At 37.5% G+C, this 19,943-nt stretch overlaps 1 protein-coding gene across 6 annotated transcripts in view; it reads left to right on the top strand.

The window, feature by feature from the left end:
• Positions 1-19,943, top strand: part of NEBL (nebulette) — a 247,158-nt gene that overhangs the window by 153,028 nt on the left and 74,187 nt on the right. For 2 of the 6 annotated variants that reach the window (XM_057432779.1, XM_057432777.1), the window contains exons 1-5: positions 3,587-3,643; positions 4,370-4,414; positions 4,511-4,582; positions 10,805-10,909; positions 13,012-13,122. The exons of 2 other annotated variants lie outside the window; for them this stretch is intronic. In XM_057432779.1, the coding sequence (XP_057288762.1) occupies positions 3,593-3,643; positions 4,370-4,414; positions 4,511-4,582; positions 10,805-10,909; positions 13,012-13,122 (384 nt within the window). In that variant the 5' untranslated portion in view covers positions 3,587-3,592. Of the gene's footprint in view, positions 1-3,586; positions 3,644-4,277; positions 4,415-4,510; positions 4,583-10,804; positions 10,910-13,011; positions 13,123-19,943 lie in introns of those variants that run through there. 2 more of the 6 variants (XM_057432782.1, XM_057432778.1) reach the window with 1 other exon arrangement.

Below are 19,943 nucleotides of genomic sequence, written 5' to 3'. Positions count from 1 at the left end.
ATTAGCTGTACCATACCGACATCTTCAATGCTCTGTCATCAAGATCCAGTTGGACTAGACAAAGCCTCTATGAGTATGTGTTTGCAAAAAGTGTCTATATTTATGTATTTATTAAGCACTGAAAATTCATTTTCTGGGATTCAGAAACCCTATTGTATTCATGTTTAAAAATACCACTGCCACTCTCTGCTTTACCAAAACCTTACACAAAATAACTTCATTGAATGAAATCTTAGCGTAGAACCATGAGATATTTGGAGGTTTTGAAGTGTTGTTGATAAATGCGCTGCTAATGATCTGACAGATACAAGCTTTTTCTCTAAATAGAACCATCTCTTGAATTTCCTTTGTTGACATTAATTGGTATTTCATGTTCAGGGGAGGTTAAAATTGGCAGGCTGGGATCCCTTGCTTTCTTTCTGTTTGTTGATTGTGGTACTGATAACTTAACTATGAACTTCCTTGTGCTAGTAACTTCCAGTCTGATAGATGAATATTTCTAGTAATGAGAAGTAATTGAATCTCAGTGCTTACAAACACTTTGTGTGCTCTTTGAAAAGAGACCACCAGCTGTGTCATGTTGAATTATTTGTACTTAGTGATGTGTGTCTCTCCACTGAGAACAGAAAATAATACCTTCATTTCTGGGATGTCTATGGGTTAATTTTTAACTCGTTGGAAGCAGGATAGTTAAAGCACTAAAACTCTAACTCTAATCTTCATAGGTTTTCAGTTCAGAATCAAAAGGAGTATATTCATAATACCTCTCACTGTAATGTGTACAGATTTGCCAGCTGAAATACCTCAGTCCTTAGCTTGCAACCTATGCTCAACTACCCAATAACAAACTCTACAATTTAATAGTTTTGAGATTGTGATGTTTCTTTTACCTTTTCTAGGATAAGCACAGTTTCTACTGTTCTGTGAAGTGATAAATTTCTTTCAGCTGAGCAATACATGTGGATATTGCGGATCTTAGAAGGCTTTCAGAAATTTTGCCATAAAAGTCAGTGTTATTGTTTGTTCAGAGCAGAACTAAGCATCACTGCTAAATTGCTACGTATATCAGGGCCAAAATGAGATGAAGCCTTTTAACTTTCTGGGCTAACATCTCCCAAATGTATTTCTTAAAAGATTGATAAAGGGACAAGGAGATAGTGGGGCTTTGGACAGATGTGGACACAGCTGTGTGTGATCAAAGCAGGAAAGCTGTACAACTGTGTGCCTGAACCATTTGCATGCTGAGCCAACTTGTACTCATGGGGGCTTAGGCTTCTTTATACCCCATGTTTTTACCACTTATGCCTCCTCAGCAGATATGCATTTAGACCAAGTAGTTGAGTAATGTGCTGTGCCAAAAAATGGTACATTGACACAATTGAATGATGTCTGTAAGTATTGGGGTACTCAGCTGTCTTCTTTTATAGGACAAACCATATAGTTTGCTTCTACAAGGCTTGTCTTTTTTTGTCTGTAAGTTCATATACTGTGAAAGTTGTGTTCTGCAAATACTGTGCTTCTGTGAACAATCTAGACAACGTGCAGTTGTTTCAGTTTTGTTGTAGCTTCTTCAAGTCCTCGTTTTAGAGTTAAATTTGAACTGAGATGTGAAATATCCAGGCAGAGTGGCTGGAAGCCGAAATGTGAGGCTATGCAGCATTTCCTCACAAAATTTTAATGAGTTCATACCGCATACTTCCCTGAAGAACAGATTTCTCCCCTTTGTGTGCATAGTTAGATATCCATAATGCAATAATAAATTATAAATAATAAATTTTTCCATGTGCTATACAAATATTGTGTATACACAGCTTAGCACTCCATTACTGTTTTCTTAGAATTCTGTGCAATTGGATTTTATTTAATCTGTTCTATTTCAGGCCAAAACAAATGACTGTGGTTATTCCATTATACACAGTGGAAAATGGTTCCAAGTGTCGGTTAGGGGGTTTCAGTAAAAGTGCAGGTTTTGCAGGTGAAAAGTAATCCTTAATACAAAGTAACTAATAATTTTTTGGAAGATGTAAAACTCAGCATTTTAACTCTGTCTTTATTCAGATTAGATTTACTATTTTTAGAATAGTTTTAAAGATATTTGTAAACATATATAAACATTTACAATGTGAAACATGCCTGCTGATCCTAGGTTATTTATTGCCTGTCATGGAAGTAACCTAAGCTTGTTCTTGACCTGCAGGCTGGTAATAGAATCATAATGCTCTTCTAAACCATGCAACTCTTAAATGGTTGTAACAAATTCTTCCCTGAATTGCATCTGGATATATTTAATTTTCAGGCTTGCTTTATTGCACACTGCATGTTATCTGACAGTATTCAGTGTCTTGAGGGTGAAAAAAAGGGGGGCAGGTTTGTGTGTCATATAGTCTCTTACTGCATCTGTTATGTGAAAAGTGCCATTTTGAATACCTGGTGTATACTTAGTGATATTGTGATATTTTTTCCCTTATTCTCTTTATGCATAGTATTATATATTTTTCTTTAATATGATGAGTTACAAAAGCTGTTTTGAAATCCTTGTTTTTTCGGAAGTTACATGGGATATAGCATATTTGAACACTCAGTTGTGCCTGATCCAGATCATGCAAAACCAGGAAAAAAATGAATTCATCAATGCAGTTAAAGATAACAAACCAAAATAGAATAGACAATTCAGTTGGAAGGGCCCTATAATGATCGTCTAATCCAACTGCCTGACCGCTTCAGGGCTGACCAAAAGTAACCATTCTGAAGAGAAAGCAGATCTTTATTATGCAGAAACCATTGCGGGAAAACCACAATTAATATATAAATTTTGGTATGTCCAGCTGCTGAAAACCTACCAGATATAATGTAAGCGTATTCTCTACTCTTTTAAATATTTTTCAATGTCCCCACTTAAAAAGATGTATTAAATGTGGGATGGAAAGGGAAATTAACTGTGCTGGAAGAATATAGTTTTTGCAATATTACCACAAAAATCCTCAAATGAAGCCTTGGTGCTGTATTTCTGTCTGGCACTTTTTAAGTACTCTGTCTCCTTAACATGCGGTCCTTAAAATCATACATGATCAATTGTTTAGGAATACATTTGCTGTGGCCATAATCTTCCAAAATTACCCATTACTGTGAGAACCCATTTTACAAATCTAAATGTATCAAGTAGTCGGCATAAATCACAGGTAATTTTCACCTGTACAAACCAGGTTTCTAAGGGTCAACCTCAACTTCAGCAATGCAAATCAAAATCTGAACTTTAGGAGCTTATATTTGAAATAGCAGAATGGAAAATCATGATGCTTTCTGCACTATTAGTGTATAAAGAATCCTGTCTCTTTTTTATTATAGACTGAAAGCATTTTGTACCTGTGATCTTAAGAATTTTTTTAAATTTTCAGACCTTAGTTAAGTCAAATGCTATATTTTTCCTCTTCTTTGAATCTTTCTCTTTCCTAAGGAAATGTGTGCTTTTAAATGAGCTCTAAGGACATTGTGTTTGGGCACAAGTACTTAAAAAACAGGTGTTTTAGGAGAGCACAGTCCTTATATCTTTGCCTAATTGCAAAGCTCTCTTGTATCTTATATCGACACAAGGATGTCTTTCAGTTTCTTTGGAACTGGAATCAGTGACTTCATACTGAAAAAGGTTGGTTTTGAGTCTACAGACCATGATGATTTTTAGCAGTGAAGGAACATGCGTGTTTGTTTAAATACATGGCCATGTATACTTATAAATGTACAGACATGTTTGTATCTATGTATGCAGTTTTAACCCACAGCTGACATAATATGGAAAGTATTTAAGGAATTTTATAAGCTTTGTGGAAAATGAGTGTTTCTTGAAAAATATACTAGCAGTTACATCTACTCGAAAATGAGAATAGTGTGCTTTTTAAATAAAAAAACCCCAAACAAACTAAAGTTTTATGATAAGTGGTTTTGGGGTCATTGATGCTTTGAATCAGTTTTCCCATAAGCTTAGAGTCAATGCTTTAAGCCTATTAATTTTACTAAATTACATTATGAATTAACTTCACCACTGTATTTTAATTGTGTTCATAGTCATTTTAAAAATAGTTGACTGAGATAGGTCATTTAATTATATTTTATCTGTAAGAAAGCATTAGCTCTGATAGCTAGCAAGGCCATCTGCAATTCCTTTCAGTTCACTCACACTGAATTGCTCAGATAAGACTGTCAAGTGCTGCCTAAATAAGGAGGGAGCCTTGGTAGAGTTAGGTGGGTGACCCAAATTAAGCATTGATTGCGGCTGTGCTGTAGGGTCTGAGCTGTTTCCTGCAGCGCTGAACCTTTTTGGAATTTTCATTGTTGTTTTCTACAGAGTATTAAAATGCGAGTATCTGTCATTCAGGATCTCAGGGAGGATGAAAATGGGGATGGGGAAGAAGAAGAAAAGGTGAGTTAAATCCCAATAGCTTTGGAAAGTACTTAGTTCCTTCAATTGTTGCCCTTCTAGGACAATAAAACTGGAATGATTACCTTTCTCTTGCAGGTCTTCCTCAAGCCTGTTATTGAGGACAAAAATATGGAACTGGCCCTAAAATGCAGTCAAATAATCAGTGATGTAAGTGACAGTGACTGTTTGCATTTCTCTTTTCAAGTGGGTTTATATTTGTGATACATAATTTTTTTTTAGATGTGTGCAGTGCAACATGTGCCCATCCAAGGCTCAAAATATAAAAGCACACAAAATAATAGAAAAGCACAGCCTATTCTGGTATCTTAAACAATCAGCTCTGGAAGGATGAACTTTTCAGAGCACTTGGATGGTATGAAGTGTAAGTACTAGGAAAAAAAGTGGTCAAAAAAGTGGGTCTCCTGTGGAGGGTGTCTCCCATGAGAACACCTTGGCTCGTTTCATCAGGAAAATGCAATGTTTTTTTCTGGTTATAGCCTATTTCTATGACGTTTGATTGGTTAGAACAGAACTGGGTGCCAGTATACATAGCTGCAAGGAGGGACGATAAAAATAAAACAGATGCATTTTGAGTGTTATCTATTGGTTTGTGGTGACAGATACTCACAACTGCTTAGCATTTTATTGTTGATTTGCACTTACAGGAAGAACCCACTGAAATTTTAGAATATCTTTAAAATTATTGAGCTAGCAAATTCTCGACTTAGTTACTATAGATTTTTAAAACTGTCGATCAGATATAGACATTATATAGACCGGATCCAAGACATTTTAAATTGGAGCAGATTCAATTGCTTTAATATAACAGCATCAGATTTACCCTTGTGGAAGTCTATTTCTGTGTCTCTCTGGGAAAGTGTGACTGAAGAGTAACTTTGTCCCTTCATGTAAATGGCAATAAAGAGTGTTATTTCTCCTGTGAGGATGGTGGCTGGCAGCAGAGGAGACAATACTGAGGAACAAGTGTTCTTCTAAAGGAACTGAAAAATCTGTTGTTATAATATGATATTTAGATTTGGGATATTATTGTTGAAGGTGAAAGGGTATGTTGATTTTTCAATAGAACCTACAAAATCTACACTTAAGGTATAAATTATTAGGTGTTGTGTATCAGAAAAAAATAGGCAACTCAGAAAATATGGTACCTGGGATGTGTAGGTGTTATACTGCTGGCTTGAAAGTGTGACTTGACAGTCTTTGTCCTTGCACTGTCTGGTAATACTTTAATTTGCGTATAGAATGCTAAAACTTGAATATATCCTTAACCCAAAATACATTTATTACTTCAATGCAACTTGTTTCTAAACATGGTTGCTGTCTTCAAAGGCAAAAAACTTCTTGAAAAATACTGGAGAAATATTTTCTTTAATTGAAAACAAATTATTACTGTGCTGTGTACCCATTAGGAGTCCTGCTGGCTGTGGCTCTTAATTAAGTGATAAATTAAGTGGTATTTTCTCTGATTTTCTGCAGAGAGCTAAGGTGAATAACTAAGTCAAGCAGGTTTCTGTAGCCTATAATAATTCAGGGATCTGGGCTTTTGCTGAAAACTTGTGATCCATTTAGCCTGCGAGTGTGTTAGATTTTCCTTGAGAATTATAAAGCATAATGGCAAAGCATCATTAATGCTTTCAAAGGAGTAGTAGTATGTAATGGTCTAGAACAATTTAATTTCAAAGAAAAGACTGTTTAAAAATGGTGTCCAGGTCTGGGGCCTTACTGAGCCTCTGCTGCAATCAGTAGGAGTTTCTTCATTGGCTTGAATGGAATGCATATATGTGTAGGGAGAGAATTTTGATTCACAGAATTCTTGTTATAATTGGAATTTCTTATGACCAGTGAAGTTGTTTGTGCTGGGGGATAAGTTCCTCACCCTTCACACTTTATTGAGGAGGCCAATAAACTGCAAGGAGTTTGTATTCTTGCCTTTGACTTTTCACTCATTAGCATTCAGAACTCTATGTATTCCTCATTTTTCACATGAACCTTTGCACAAACCACTGTGGATGTATTGTTGGTGTACATCTGTGCATTTTATGTGTACAGTGGTTTTATGGGGCTTCCAGTTTGGCCCAAAGGTGACCTTGGGACAGCAGCCTGTGTCCTTGCCGACCACAAGACTGGGTGATTGTTGTTTTCTGCCAGTGGAGCTGTCAGCACAGCTCCTCCATCAGAATGCAGTGCCAGGAGTGCTCATAGACTGAGATACTGGGGTTGCATTACATTTGCCCTGTATTCTTTGCAGGCTGACTTTAATTTGGCAGTGTGGTTTTAAAAAGTGTTACGACAGCAGCCCTTAGTGCACGCCTAACTGCCAGCCTTGAACTATACGTAGGGGAAGTTGTGAAGTGTTTATGTGCTCTGGTTCTTGAGGAAATCCCCGTTTTAGTTTGAGGTTGGCAGATGTTTGTTCTGTGGCTGTGATACGCCCTGGATTGTTTCTCCCTAAAGCCATTTCATTTAATCTCCCTCCGTTAAGAAATTTCATTCCACAGATGTTTACAAAACTGTCGTATGTGTTTGATTTATGAATTACCTTCCTTTCCAGGCCTTTTCTCTTCCATATTGAAATTGATCCTGTTCATTTGCTTGTATTGCTTATATTTTGGTATATTTTCATCTCTTTTGTTTTGATGGTATGGTGTGATGTTGTGAATAGTTATAAGCATAGAGAGGAGTTACTGTATGAGTAAAATGATCATCGACCAATCTATTGTAATCTTTTCCGGTAGGAAGGCAGACACTCTGCCTTCTGAAGATACTGCTGAATTTTGATAATGTATGGTACAGGTGCTTCTTTTCCTCTACATCAAGAAGTAGTACAACTTGTCATTTAATCATCATTGTATGGAGTCCAGCTTTGCTTCAGCTTGTCTCTTTGTTATAAAGCAAGAGCCAAAGAGACCTAGAGTGAAGAGTAGAAACAGAGTGACCTTAGACTCATACCAGTAGGGTTGTGACCACCTCATTCAGGGTGGAGCTGCTCCTCTGAACTCATTACTAGTCACAGCCTCTGACAGAGGAGGACTTTGAGGTCTAAATTGCTGCAGACTAGTAAAATGCTGTGGGGTGGTAATATCATATGCTTGCCCTGTTTCTCATGCTTTTCTCTAGGTTTCTGTGGCCACAGGAAGAGCATTTGGTATTATATGGGTCTGTGATCTGACACAGCTCTTACTCTTATGAGAGATTATAAATGTAGCGTTGGAAAGGGATTTCTTAATGGGAAAAAGTTCCCTTTTGGTGTAGCGTAAGAGTTGGATACAAAGGTTCAGACCTTTTGGTGGCTTTTGTAAACTTAGGTGGGTCTTTGAGAAATGCAGTTCTTGAATGTATCTTGGCATGGTGACTGTTGACATGGTTATATCATAGATGTTAAGATATTAAGAACAGTTTTTCAAATGTATTCATATTAAAGTTACAATAGCATGTGCCTCTGCACACAAAGGAGAACTGGTGGCTTGGATTAAGCTGTTACCATCAGAGCCTTTCCTTTAGCCCACAGCCTTCTCCTGTGTTCCCCCATGAATAATGCCATGGGCAAGATGAATTTTCTTGCTGAGCCAAGAAGCTTCAGCCAAAGGTTTGATGTCCTCGGTTTATAAAGTTGATAAAAAAATGCAATTTGAAGCTTACTGTTTTGATGGTTGTCTAGGGATTTTAATTCACTTTTACTGGATAGCTGCGCTGCCAGTCAGAGTAGTTTTATGATGAGTCAGGAAGAAGAAAAGGTTCAGGAGGTAGCTATTAAAAATTGGGCCTTGAGTGAGCTATTGGACTTCAAAAATATAGCAAAAGAGCAGTAGCAGCCTCAGGCCATCATTTACAAATTTTTCCTATTATTTATTTTTTTCGCAAGGCTTACCAGATCTACTCAACCTAAACAGTGTATTTTGTGGTGAAGGGAAAGTCACTTGCAGGCAAAATTTCCTATTCAGTATTTTAGACGTTTGAATATGTAATCCCAAACTAGGAAGAGGAATATTAGCTTTTCTGCCTATTCCTTTGAACCATTGGTTATGTTTAGTCATAGCAAATCCCTTAAGCCTCTTGCTTATGTCATTTACAATAAATATGCTTTTTAAGGGCAGATATCATGACTTCATTATACTCACAGAATCATAGAGTCATTGAACAGTTTGGGTAGGAAGGTTCTATTTCATCTTCCATCTTTCTGATTCCAAGTGATGCGTACACTTCTATAGCAGAATGTAATGTGTTGGATCAGAGTTTGACCACCCATTTTGTTTTTCTCTAAATTGCTCATTTGAGACTACATGCGTTTTGTGGCCTCTGTGGGTTACTATAATAAATGTGAATAATAAAGGCGTAAGGAGGTAGCATTAGTCCTTTACTGCTTTTGGTTATTTTGAATGCATGACTTCTACAGCAGAATAGCTTGATTATTTGTTTTAGTTGTGTCCTGTTTCCCCTCCCCCATTTAAGGGATGCCTTAGGAAGCTTTTATGTTTGATTTTTGAATGTAATTATTGCTCTGTAATTAAAATGGATGTAATTACAGTCAGCTCTCGGATATCTATGGGTGATTTATCTAAGTTGTGAGCAGCAAGACCCTCCATTTCCTCTACTAGAGTCTCAGCTTTATGGCAGTTTCTACTGGCAACACCAGCAGAACTAACCAGTAGAAAGTCAGCTGTGTATATTTCCCATGTCCCTTGTCAGCCATGAATGAACATAAATCTACAAAACCTTTTTTTTTAAGCTGTTCATGTGCACATACTTACATACACTTGCAAGTGTATGCAGGATGAACAATAAGTGCCTGCTCATGTTTATCATAAAACTGCCCTTTTTGTGTATTGCTCTGTGTTTACCTAGGAGTGTGGTGTCACATACAGGTTATACAAACCATTTGATTTGTGGACCCCTGTGTAAAATCACGACACACAGTAATTTTATGTCCATTCTTCACCAAGCAGTTTTTATTTAGAATAGACTGTAATCCACAAAAGCAGATAGTATAATTTGGTGATGAGATGTAGATTCCACCAGTAGACCAAATGTGGATAGGCTCAATAGCAACCAAAATTATTTCCTGTGTAAGGATTATGTAGTCAACCTTTCGAGGTGAATTTGGCATTGTCTAATCCATTCTGTGGTGGACAAAAAGTTTGCATCAGAAAATACAGGAGCTGATTCTATATAGGCTGCCATAGTTTGCATGAATTTTCCAAGTCCCTCTAGAGGAGCATAGACTAGAACTTGTGATATCCATTAAGGATTCAGAGAAAGAGGAAATTAAGACTGCATATTTCTGTAATGCTCAAATGCAGATTGTATTGCTTCTGTCAGTGCTTGTCAGCAAGTCTAAAGTGCATAAATGCAAGCTGCTGTTGTGCAGAATGTGAAAATGAGGTTAGAGCAGATAATAACCATGAAAGCTTAATACTAAATAATTCAATTTGCATTGAGCTAAATTATTCTATTTACAAAGAAAGAAATGTCACTAAAAACGTTGAAGGCTATCCATGTAAAGTGTCTATTTTAGAAATTTATTTAGTCCATCTCATTGTAATTCACTATCTTTCTTCATGCAGTTCTTGCATAATAAAGTCCCTACACATTCACTGTGTCCATAGATTTTATCCTTCTTGCAGTCTCACTAATAGAAACAGTAACTGACTCTATCAATGGTCATGTGATTATTATACCTCCCCATATTGTTGGCCCCATAGTAAGAAAAAGGTTGGTTGTTAAAAAAAAAACCAAACCCAAAAGCTCACTTTTTTTTCCTTCCTGTAAAATATGTTCTAGTGTTCTGCTTCAAAAATGGTTTACTTTGTGCATATGAGCTTTAAAAAATGGTTCAATTCAGAATTTGTTTGGTCTCAAAGAAATTCTGTTATTACTTGTCATGAGTGTTGGAGTGCTTTGTAGGAAATGAGTTGGCAGTGGCCTGAATGTATTCATGTAACTCTTGGGTTCATAAAGGGGCATTTGATTGTTACACAGATTTTGTGCTTGGTAGGTCTGATTTAGAAGTTAGTTTAATAATTTTATCTCCGAGATCAAGGCTCAAGGACATCACTTATTTGGGTCTCCTTTCTTTAGAGATGCTAGAACATCTGCAACACTGGTGAAATGTGCTGTAGATGTAAAGAAAAATCTTTTTCATCTTCATTATTAAAGAGTTCTGTGGCTTTGACATAACTCTGGTACTGTGTGTGAGAACTGGGTGTTTCCCTTTATGGCTTAGTTTGATCTAGCCTGAGGTATTTGCAAGCCACCCAGCATAGTATTCATAAATCAAGTAATACTACTAATAAAAAATAAATAAAAATAGCTATTGTTTATTTTTCTGGGGTTTTAAAGAACAATTAAACTTTTTTTTTTTCCTCCTCTTTGTAGATACACTATAAAGAAGAGTTTAAAAAATCTAAAGGCAAGTGCATATTTGTACCTGACACCCCGCAGCTAAAACACGTGAAAAGTCTTGGTGCTTTTATTTCTGAGGTAAGACCTAAAAGGATGAAGAATTCTCTTTGCTTTTTATTCTTTCTCAGTTGAATATGGTGTTTTTTAGCAGGCGAAGGATGGCTTGTATCAAATAAAAAATCTTTTTAAAGCTGAAGTGACTTAAACTGCTATAATTAGTGTGTAATCTGTATGTGAGTAATAATAATTTGGAATTTTGCAACACATTAATTTTGAGATTCCAAGGTATTTTATTAATGATTCTGAATAGGCAGTCCTACCTACCCCATTTTATGGATGGATAGGAATAGGAAGAGGATTTCTTGTTACATATTGTGCAGTGATGAGGTTTGCAAATTGTGGCTGTGCATAATTTCCCTAATATGGAGAATTCACAGCCTGATATCAAAGAGGAGACAAGGAAACTGCTGCCCTCTTATTACCCCTGTCCTCCTTCAGGAATGGACTGGGCCGACATTAGGTCAATGACAACAGCAGGTCACTTGAGATCTAGCATGCATACATATGCATACCCATGCCAAGTTTTTAGGACTTCCTATAACACACACAGAGAACAGTAGTGGCAAAGAAAGAACAGCAGCTTCCAAAATGCCAGAGCAGAGTTTACTGCCAGCTCATCATGTCCCAGGTACAAGTTGTAGCATTACATCTCTGCTTATTTTCCATGGGTTAGAATACCATCAGGAATTTTACCTGGCAGAGAGTTGCTTTTGTTAGGGAACTGCTGGTTCTGAGTGATTTTTCTGTCACTGTGATGTTGGAAGACTTGAATGTTTGCTGCCGTTTTGTTTTTTTTTTCTGCTACATTTATGATTATGATAAAGAACATTCCAATATCCCTGTCCGTAGTTATGTAATTTGTATACATTCTATATTCTGTTTCTGATATACATCAGCTTGCTGTGTGGCTACATTGCATGTGAATGCATCTGATGAATATTTTTGCTATGTTTGTCTTCATGTTGTCTGAGAAAGAGTGCCATATCCCAAGGGGCATAAAAGTGATGAAATCATACTTTCTAAGGACAGACCATTGTAGTCCACCAAAGCACAGTATATAGAGTATTTTTCAAATCCATCTGTCTGATTCCAAAGAAAAGCTGCTAATTATTAGTCAAATATTTGGAGATGTAAAGATATTTAAGAATTTTAAAACCCGCGTGTTTTATGTTATCAGGGTTGAGCACTCTGGTTGCTTATTGCAGCATTACATGAAGCCACTGATGTGATGGATGGTTTATCTTGTAAATTACTGACCTCTAGTGTCCTACAACCTGTTTTTGCAAAACTTGAGCAGTGAAATTCTTAGCAGCATGCCTACTGCAGTGAAAAAGAGTCTTCTGTTCGGGGAAACAGCAATAACACATATAGTACATATGGGGAACGAGTCTCTGATGAAGAGCTGTATATTGCACAGTAAATTAACGACATTAGACAGTATCATTTAAGATATCTTTGATATTTATGATTACTTTCACAGCAATACTTGACATTATTGTTTAATGAATTTGAAAAACTTGGATCTGAAGCAAAACCCTCCCAGATTTTGAACTATTATTCTGGCTTGTCTCATAAAACCCTTTTGTTAGGAATTGCTAGTACTGAACACTAGGGAAAATACAGGATAAAGAAAAATTAATTGAAAAATTAGTTTGTAATATGAAAAGATGAAGTGGAAATGATGGCAGACATTCTAAGTTCAGTGTGTCTGTCTTTTCCAGTTGTGTTTAATTGCTACTGCTTATTAATCAATATTTTTTGTTGGCTTCTCATTGGTCCTGTTGTGCACAATTTGGGAAAATGGAAGGAAAAAGAAAATTTTGGGTTTTGGAGGTGATTTTAAAAAGGCTAGAAAAATAACTGCTTTGCTTACCTTTTTTTATACTTCCCCCCAAATTATTGAATTTAATTAGGAGATACTTTTATTGCTTTGTAATTTAGATACATCTACTGAAAGTATTTTAAAGTTATTATTCAAACATCTGGTTTTACCTGAAGGTTTATTACAGCACTACATTTTAGTTCTAATAGTCTATCACATTTAATTGAATAGAAAAAAAAGTAGCATGATTCCTGTATCTTACTTTTTGCATTATATGCCACCTTTTTCTTCCCGCTAGGTGAAGTATAAAGGAGCTGCTAAAAAAGACCTTTCCAACTCTCTTTATCAGCAGATGCCAGCTACAATTGACAGTGTATTTGCAAAGGAATTAATGCAACTTCAGAGCAAGGTAAAATTTTAGAATCACAACTATTTTTAGATAAATTGTGTGACAGAATATGACCAATTTTAACAGTGTATTTGAATAGATATATGGTTACCTGCTTGATTTATTTGGGGGAGTTTATCATCCTGAGTTTATCACCATAACTTCTTAACTTCAAGAATTACTCATTTACAAAATGTTGACAATCTTACTTGTTATGTTTATTAAATATAAATTTTAAAAATGCTAGTGCATTCATCAGGCCAAGGAAATCCATTAGAAAACCATAAATACAATAAGGATTTATTGAACTCAGTGACACTGCACTGTGTTTATAGAATACACAAATCTTATACAACAGCCATTTCAATATGAATGTTGCATTACAAAATGTTTGATGCTGAAGGGAAGATAATGACTTTCATAGGCACTTGCTGATAGCAGTAAACATATTTCTGACGGTCTACATCATACTACCATTTACAACAAATTTTATAAAACTATGAAATCAAATATATTGTAGTCATGTAAACATGCAAACAACCCGTCAAATAGTAAATTTGAGTTCAGTTGCCTTCAGGGGCTTAAAAATATAATACCCTTTAATGTAGGCAGGTGACCCTTCACTTGCATTGATCTCAATGGAATGATGAGTGTTAAGGATGTGTAATACAAATTAAGTTATAAATTTTCATTGTTACTCCTGAGAATTACAGCTGATAGATGGTCGTGGCTTTCTGTCCACCAAGCATTTCCGCATTTCTCTTGTTTTGCCTTTCTCCTCTTTCAAGGCTATTAACTATGTATAGTTTAATACAGCTAGTCTGTGAAGTGAACACACTCCTAAATCCACAAAGTTGATTGTATCTCAGTATGCATTCTTCTAATGCAGTGATTTTTTTTTCAAGCAAAGGAAAATATTCATAACAGAAGAAAGCACTGATATCTCAGGGCAGCTTGTGGAGAAATGTTTTGATTTAAAACAATGTGTTAAACAAGGCAAGGCTATATTAAGCAAATAAAATAACATATTTTAGTTTCCATAGTTTGAAATGGAGCATATATACACTCAAGTTAAAGTAGCACAGTAGCTGAAATGACATTAATGGGGCGTTGCATTGTAAAGTGAGTGATTAGAAGAATTGCAGTAGAAATAAATTGGGAATTAAACTTGTATAACATTTTTCAACCGTTAGTTTGATTTATAAAACATTAGTTAACTAGTTTGCCACAAATTTACTCCTGAATTCATTCTGAATGTGTAAATTCTACATTAGTTTAAACAAATGAGGTTAATTAACATTGGTGATGTGGCAGAAAAGATAAATAACCGAGACTAAAAATGAAACCATTTGATCCATCAGAAAAAAACCTTTAAAGGAAAAGACTGTCATTTTCATTTGATACTTTTTGAAGTTTTTTCTTCAATCATCCAACGGTCATAGAGAAACAAGTATGCATATACTATGAGTAATATTTAAGCAGAAACTTTTCCTGTAAAATTCATACCATCCCCTTAGGAATAGATGCGTTATAAATCATAATCTACCATAAAACTTAAAGATATGCTGACACATTTTTCCAACTTGTGGTTACTGTTATAGTGGACCTGAATTAAGTGCTACTGTGGGAGAAATCCTAGGGGATTTTCTAGTGGAAAATCTTCTCTACAGTATTCAAATCTAAGCCGTATTGTGCCTATCACTGTGGTACCTAAGTAGCTAATACAAGGATTTCAGATTTCAAGCGGGTCAGGATATGGCAGAGGAGATTTCTGCAGCATTTATCTAGCTGGGATTGTGAATTTAAAGGTCATCACTTCAGTAAGAGGAGACCACAGGTATGCCATAGAAGGAAAAGGGAACAGCATCAACTGGCCATTGTGCCAACCCTCTTGCAAAAAGGCTGTTATAAGCACAGATCTGCAGTCTGTTTCTCAATTATATTAAGTTGATTTTAAATAGGTGCTGATTTCCTGAGAGGTGGAAATTGAGTGTCCTCTTCCCCATCCGCATTAGAACAAACTTACACCTTTGACTCCCTTTTCATGCTTCTTGAATGGGCCTGAATGCTTTTATAGCCAGATAAAGCAGGTGCTTTCTCTCTCTGTAATGCTGTGTTCTTGGCAGGATCCATAGCCTCTTGTGCCAAGCAGGTGTGTCGGGACTAGGGGATCATGGTGTGGAAGAAAGAGAGCCACTGGCTCTCTCCACTGCTGCCTGCTGGCACACAATTCCTGAGGCCAGTGTGCCTCTACTGGGTGATCTCTTTACACGGTTCTCCACAAATGGTCTCTGCCATGATATGATGCTGCCTGAAATGGTGCTGCTGCCCTGCTGCTGCCCACCAGCACTGTTTTCAGCCTACCTTGATTTAGCCCGATTTATTACTCTTATGCACTGTTTCAGCTCACACTCAGAATTTAGGAACTTGGAGGCAACTGGGTGAAATTTCTTTTTTCTCACAAGAAATTATTGCCCACCTACAGCTGCCCTCCACAGTCCTCTCCAGAACAAACAGACTCCCATATTACTATCTTTAACTGATATGGCAATTGTTATGGATTTCAGCAGAGCCAGGACCTCATTTGATATGGTTTCAGCCATTCAATGTCAGCATTGACAGGATCTTACTACAATGGAGAGTACAACACCCTGACATTTGTAGTTTTCCTCCTGAGGGCGTTTTGCCCCATATTGGTTGTATTGATTCATGCTCAATTCCCTCTTCAAGATAGAATCATAGAATCATAGAATAATTAGGGTTGGAAAGGACCTTAAGATCATGTAGTTCCAACCCCCCTGCCGTGGGCAGGGACACCTTACGCTAAATCATATCACCCAAGGCCTCGTCCAACCTGGTCTTGAACACTGCCAGGGATGGAGCATTCACAACCTCCCTGGGCAACCCATTCCAGTGCCTCACCACCCTAACAGGAAAGAATTTCCTTCTTATATCCAACCTAAACTTCCCCTGTTTAAGTTTTAACCCATTACCCCTTGTCCTATCACTACAGTCTCTAATGAATAGTCCCTCTCCAGCATCCCTATAGGCCCCCTTCAGATACTGGAAGGCTGCTATGAGGTCTTCACGCAGCCTTCTCTTCTCCAGGCTGAACAGCCCCAACTTCCTCAGCCTGTCTTCATACGGGAGGTTCTCCAGTCCCCTGATCATCCTTGTGGCCCTCCGGACTTGTTCCAACAGTTCCATGTCCTTTTTATATCGAGGACACCAGAACTGCACACAATACTCCAGGTGAGGTCTCATGAGAGCAGAGTAGAGGGGCAGGATCACCTCCTTCGACCTGCTGGTCACGCTCCTCTTGATGCAGCCCAGGATACGGTTGGAGTTCTGGGCTGCAAGTGCACACTGAAGCTGGCTCATGTTCATTTTCTCATCGACCAACACCCCCAAGTCCTTCTCTTTAGGGCTGCTCTGAATCTCTTCTCTGCCCAACCTGTAACTGTGCCTGGGATTGCTCCGACACAGATGTAGGACCTTGCACTTGGCATGGTTAAACTTCATGAGGCTGCATCAGCCCACCTCACAAGAGTGTCGAGGTCCCTCTGGATGGCATTCCTTCCCTTCAGCGTATCAACCGAACCGCACAGCTTGGTGTCATTGGCAAACTTGCTGAGGGCACACTCAATCCCACTGTCCATGTCAGCGACGAGGATTTTAAACAAGACCAGTCCCAACACCGATCACTGAGGGACACCACTCGTTACTGGTCTCCAGCCAGACATTGAGCCATTGACCACAACTCTTTGTGTGCAGCTGTCCAGCCAGTTCTTTATCCACCGAGTGGTCCAGCCATCAAATTGATGTCCGTCCAGTTTAGAGACGAGGATGTTGTGTGGGACAGTGTCGAATGCTTTACACAAGTCCAGGTAGATGACATCAACTGCTCTACCCTGTCCATCAGCTCCGTAGCCCCATCATAGAAGGCCACCAAATTGGTCAGGCAGGATTTCCCCTTAGTGAAGCCATCCTGGCTGTCACCAAGCACCTTGTTGATTTTCATGTGCCTTAGCATGCCACCCAGAAGAATCTGCTCCAAGATTTTGCCAGGCAGAGGTGAGACTGACTGCTCTGTAATTCCCTGCGTCATCCATTTTCCCCTTCTTGAAAATGGGGGTTATATTTCCCTTTTTCCAGTCATCAGGAACTTCACCTGACTGCCATGATTTCTCGAATATGATGGCCAGCAGCTTCGCAACTTCATTCTCCTGCTCCGTCAGGACCCGCGGATGGATCTCATCAGGACCCACGGACTTGTGCATGTTCAGATTTTTAAGATGGTCTCGAACGAGTTCCTCTCCTACAGTGGGCTCAAGGTCTTCATTCTCACAGTCCCTGCATCTGCCTTCCAACACTTGGGTGGTTTGGTCAGAGCCTTTGCCAGTGAAGACTGAGGCAAAGAAGTCATTCAGAACCTCAGCCTTCTCCAAATCCTGTGTAGCCAGTTCTCCTGAGAGCTTCCTGAGGGGGCCTACATTCTCACTAGTCTGTTTTTTTATTTGCTATGTACTTGTAGAATCCCTTCCTGTTATCTTTAATACCTCTAGCTAAGTTTAATTCAAACTGGGCCTTAGCTTTCCTAACCTGGTCCCTAGCTTCCTGGACAACATCCCTGTACTCTTCCCATGCCACCTGTCCTTGCTTCCACTTATTATAAGCCTCTTATAAAGATACACAGAAAAGACTTTAGCCAGACTACTTCTGCTGGCTTTTGCATAAAACTCACGTTTGCTTTTTTGTATTTTATGTAGAACTGGCATGAATGCCCATAGAGAAGGAAATGCATCAAAAATTTTGACAAAAAAAATCATGATGCTCTTCGTGGAAAAAAAAAGTGTTTCATAAGAATGAAAAAGAATTTGCACAGCCCCACATACTTAGGTGGCTTTCATCCATTTCCTCTGCACAGGATATTTGTCTATCTCCTTCTAAATAGCTTTCTTCAGGGTGAGCAAGCAGATTTTCCTCTCTTCATCTCTTTTATCATGGCTGTCCCCGTTGTAAGCTTGAGAGAGCAGAAGTCCCTGTCCTTACCAGGTAACTTCACCCTCCTTGCCAGCCTACAAAGCTCTCGCAAATTTCCCTGTTCTCTGCAATGAGAAAATGAAGTTGATGAGAGCAGTCCAGGCAGGGAGCCCTCATTTTGATTTTCCCGAAAGGAAATGGACATTTTCTAGAAAAATTACAATTTTCTTGTGAACAGTTTTTCTGAAGGAAAATTTCTGATCATTGCTAGCTTTGTGCCAACTCTTTTTCTTGTCTGAAGACCAGTAAACTGAATCCTTCCTTATGCAGAGCAATTTTTTAATAAGGTGTCACAAACAATGATAAAGGTATTTGAAGTTGCTTAAAGGGGAAATAGTGTTGAAAAAGAAGTATGCGTTTCATCATTTTTTTCATCACTTTATTTCTGCCATAAGAAGAGATTGCACCGTTTTTCTTCTTATCTGAAAGGAATAATCTCAAGCAAACTGAAGGCGGTTTAATTTTCTCCTTTGAACAGGGCAATATCTCAAATAGTAACTATACGTCAATGCTCAAGTATTTTCTGGTTGTTAGTAAAGATGATGAACCAAGTGAATGTTAAGCAATATTTTCAACTTCAAGAGAAAGTTTCAGAGTTTTTCTCCCTTGTAGGCAGAATCCTTCTTTCACTTTCATTTGAGGTTTTTTTTTTTGTTTTTTGTTTGTTTTTTTTACTATGATAAAGCTATTTTTTTTGTGGCTTACTGCATCATTTACAGTCATATTACACATTATCAGGCTGTTTTATGTAATTCTTCATTTTTTTTATGGTTTCAAATCTCACGTTCAAGACTTCCTCTTTTTTTATGGTAGCAGGTATTGCCCTTCTGGGCTTCTGTAGTTTGTTTTACACAAATACATCAGCTAGTCTAGTTCAGTATCTAGTGATTAAAATGGCATTTTCTGTGTTCTTGAACATTTCCTCCTACACAATCCTACATTGTGGATTTTAAGTTCAGGGCTCATCTTTCTGACTATAAAGAGAAATACAAAAATAAAAATTTAATAGTGTTTAAAGTATTCCAAAGCGGAGGGTCAATCAGAGTTAAGTTAAAAGAGCACAAAGCCTTCATGCAGCTTCCTGTTGACACACTGGTGTACAATAGACAAAAGAAAAATAAATGAGTGCTTACAAATTAGTTCAATTTGAAGTCATGCCTACTTAAATAATTACCTTGTATTTCTTAAGTTAATAAATGGTGCCAGTACAGAGGTTATGTCAATGACCTCTAATACTCGATCTCTATGTAGAGTAGTTTCATATATAGAGTTGATACAAAAAAATAAGTTTAGCTAAAACTTGAAAATTAACATGAAATGAGGAAATAATGTACGCATCCTAACATGTAAAATAATGGTTCCAAGAATATTGATGAAATAATCCTCATCAGCATTTTTTTCATGCTTCCTTGGAACTGATTTACAGATCAGAAAATAGTTCTGCACAAAACTGTCCAAAACTAAACTAGACAGCTATTGAACTCCTCTTAGCCTGTGATCACTTCAAGGTTACTTGAGTTACTTAATAAAAATAATGTGAAAAGTTAGGAAGAACAGGGCTGTCAAATAGCAAGTCAATTATTCCTACATTAAGCTAAAGAAACAGTTATCTTTTCCCAACATAGTGGATGCTCAACTGTCATTTCTGTTAATTTTCCCATGTTGGGATTTACACTGTATAAGGAGATGGCACATTTTACGTTTACTAATTTGATTTTCATTCATATAGTATCAGTGCAAGAATAACCCCAACCCTTTTTGTCTTAATCTCTCAGCCTATATGTCATTTTGTAATCTGA

The sequence above is a fragment of the Pezoporus wallicus genome, unplaced genomic scaffold (assembly GCF_028554395.1).
Source record: "Pezoporus wallicus isolate ANWC-B61680 ecotype Strahan unplaced genomic scaffold, APGP_CSIRO_Pwel_v1 scaffold_2584, whole genome shotgun sequence".
NCBI classification, from domain to species: Eukaryota; Metazoa; Chordata; class Aves; order Psittaciformes; family Psittacidae; genus Pezoporus; species Pezoporus wallicus.
This window is presented reverse-complemented; position numbering and strand designations above follow the sequence as displayed.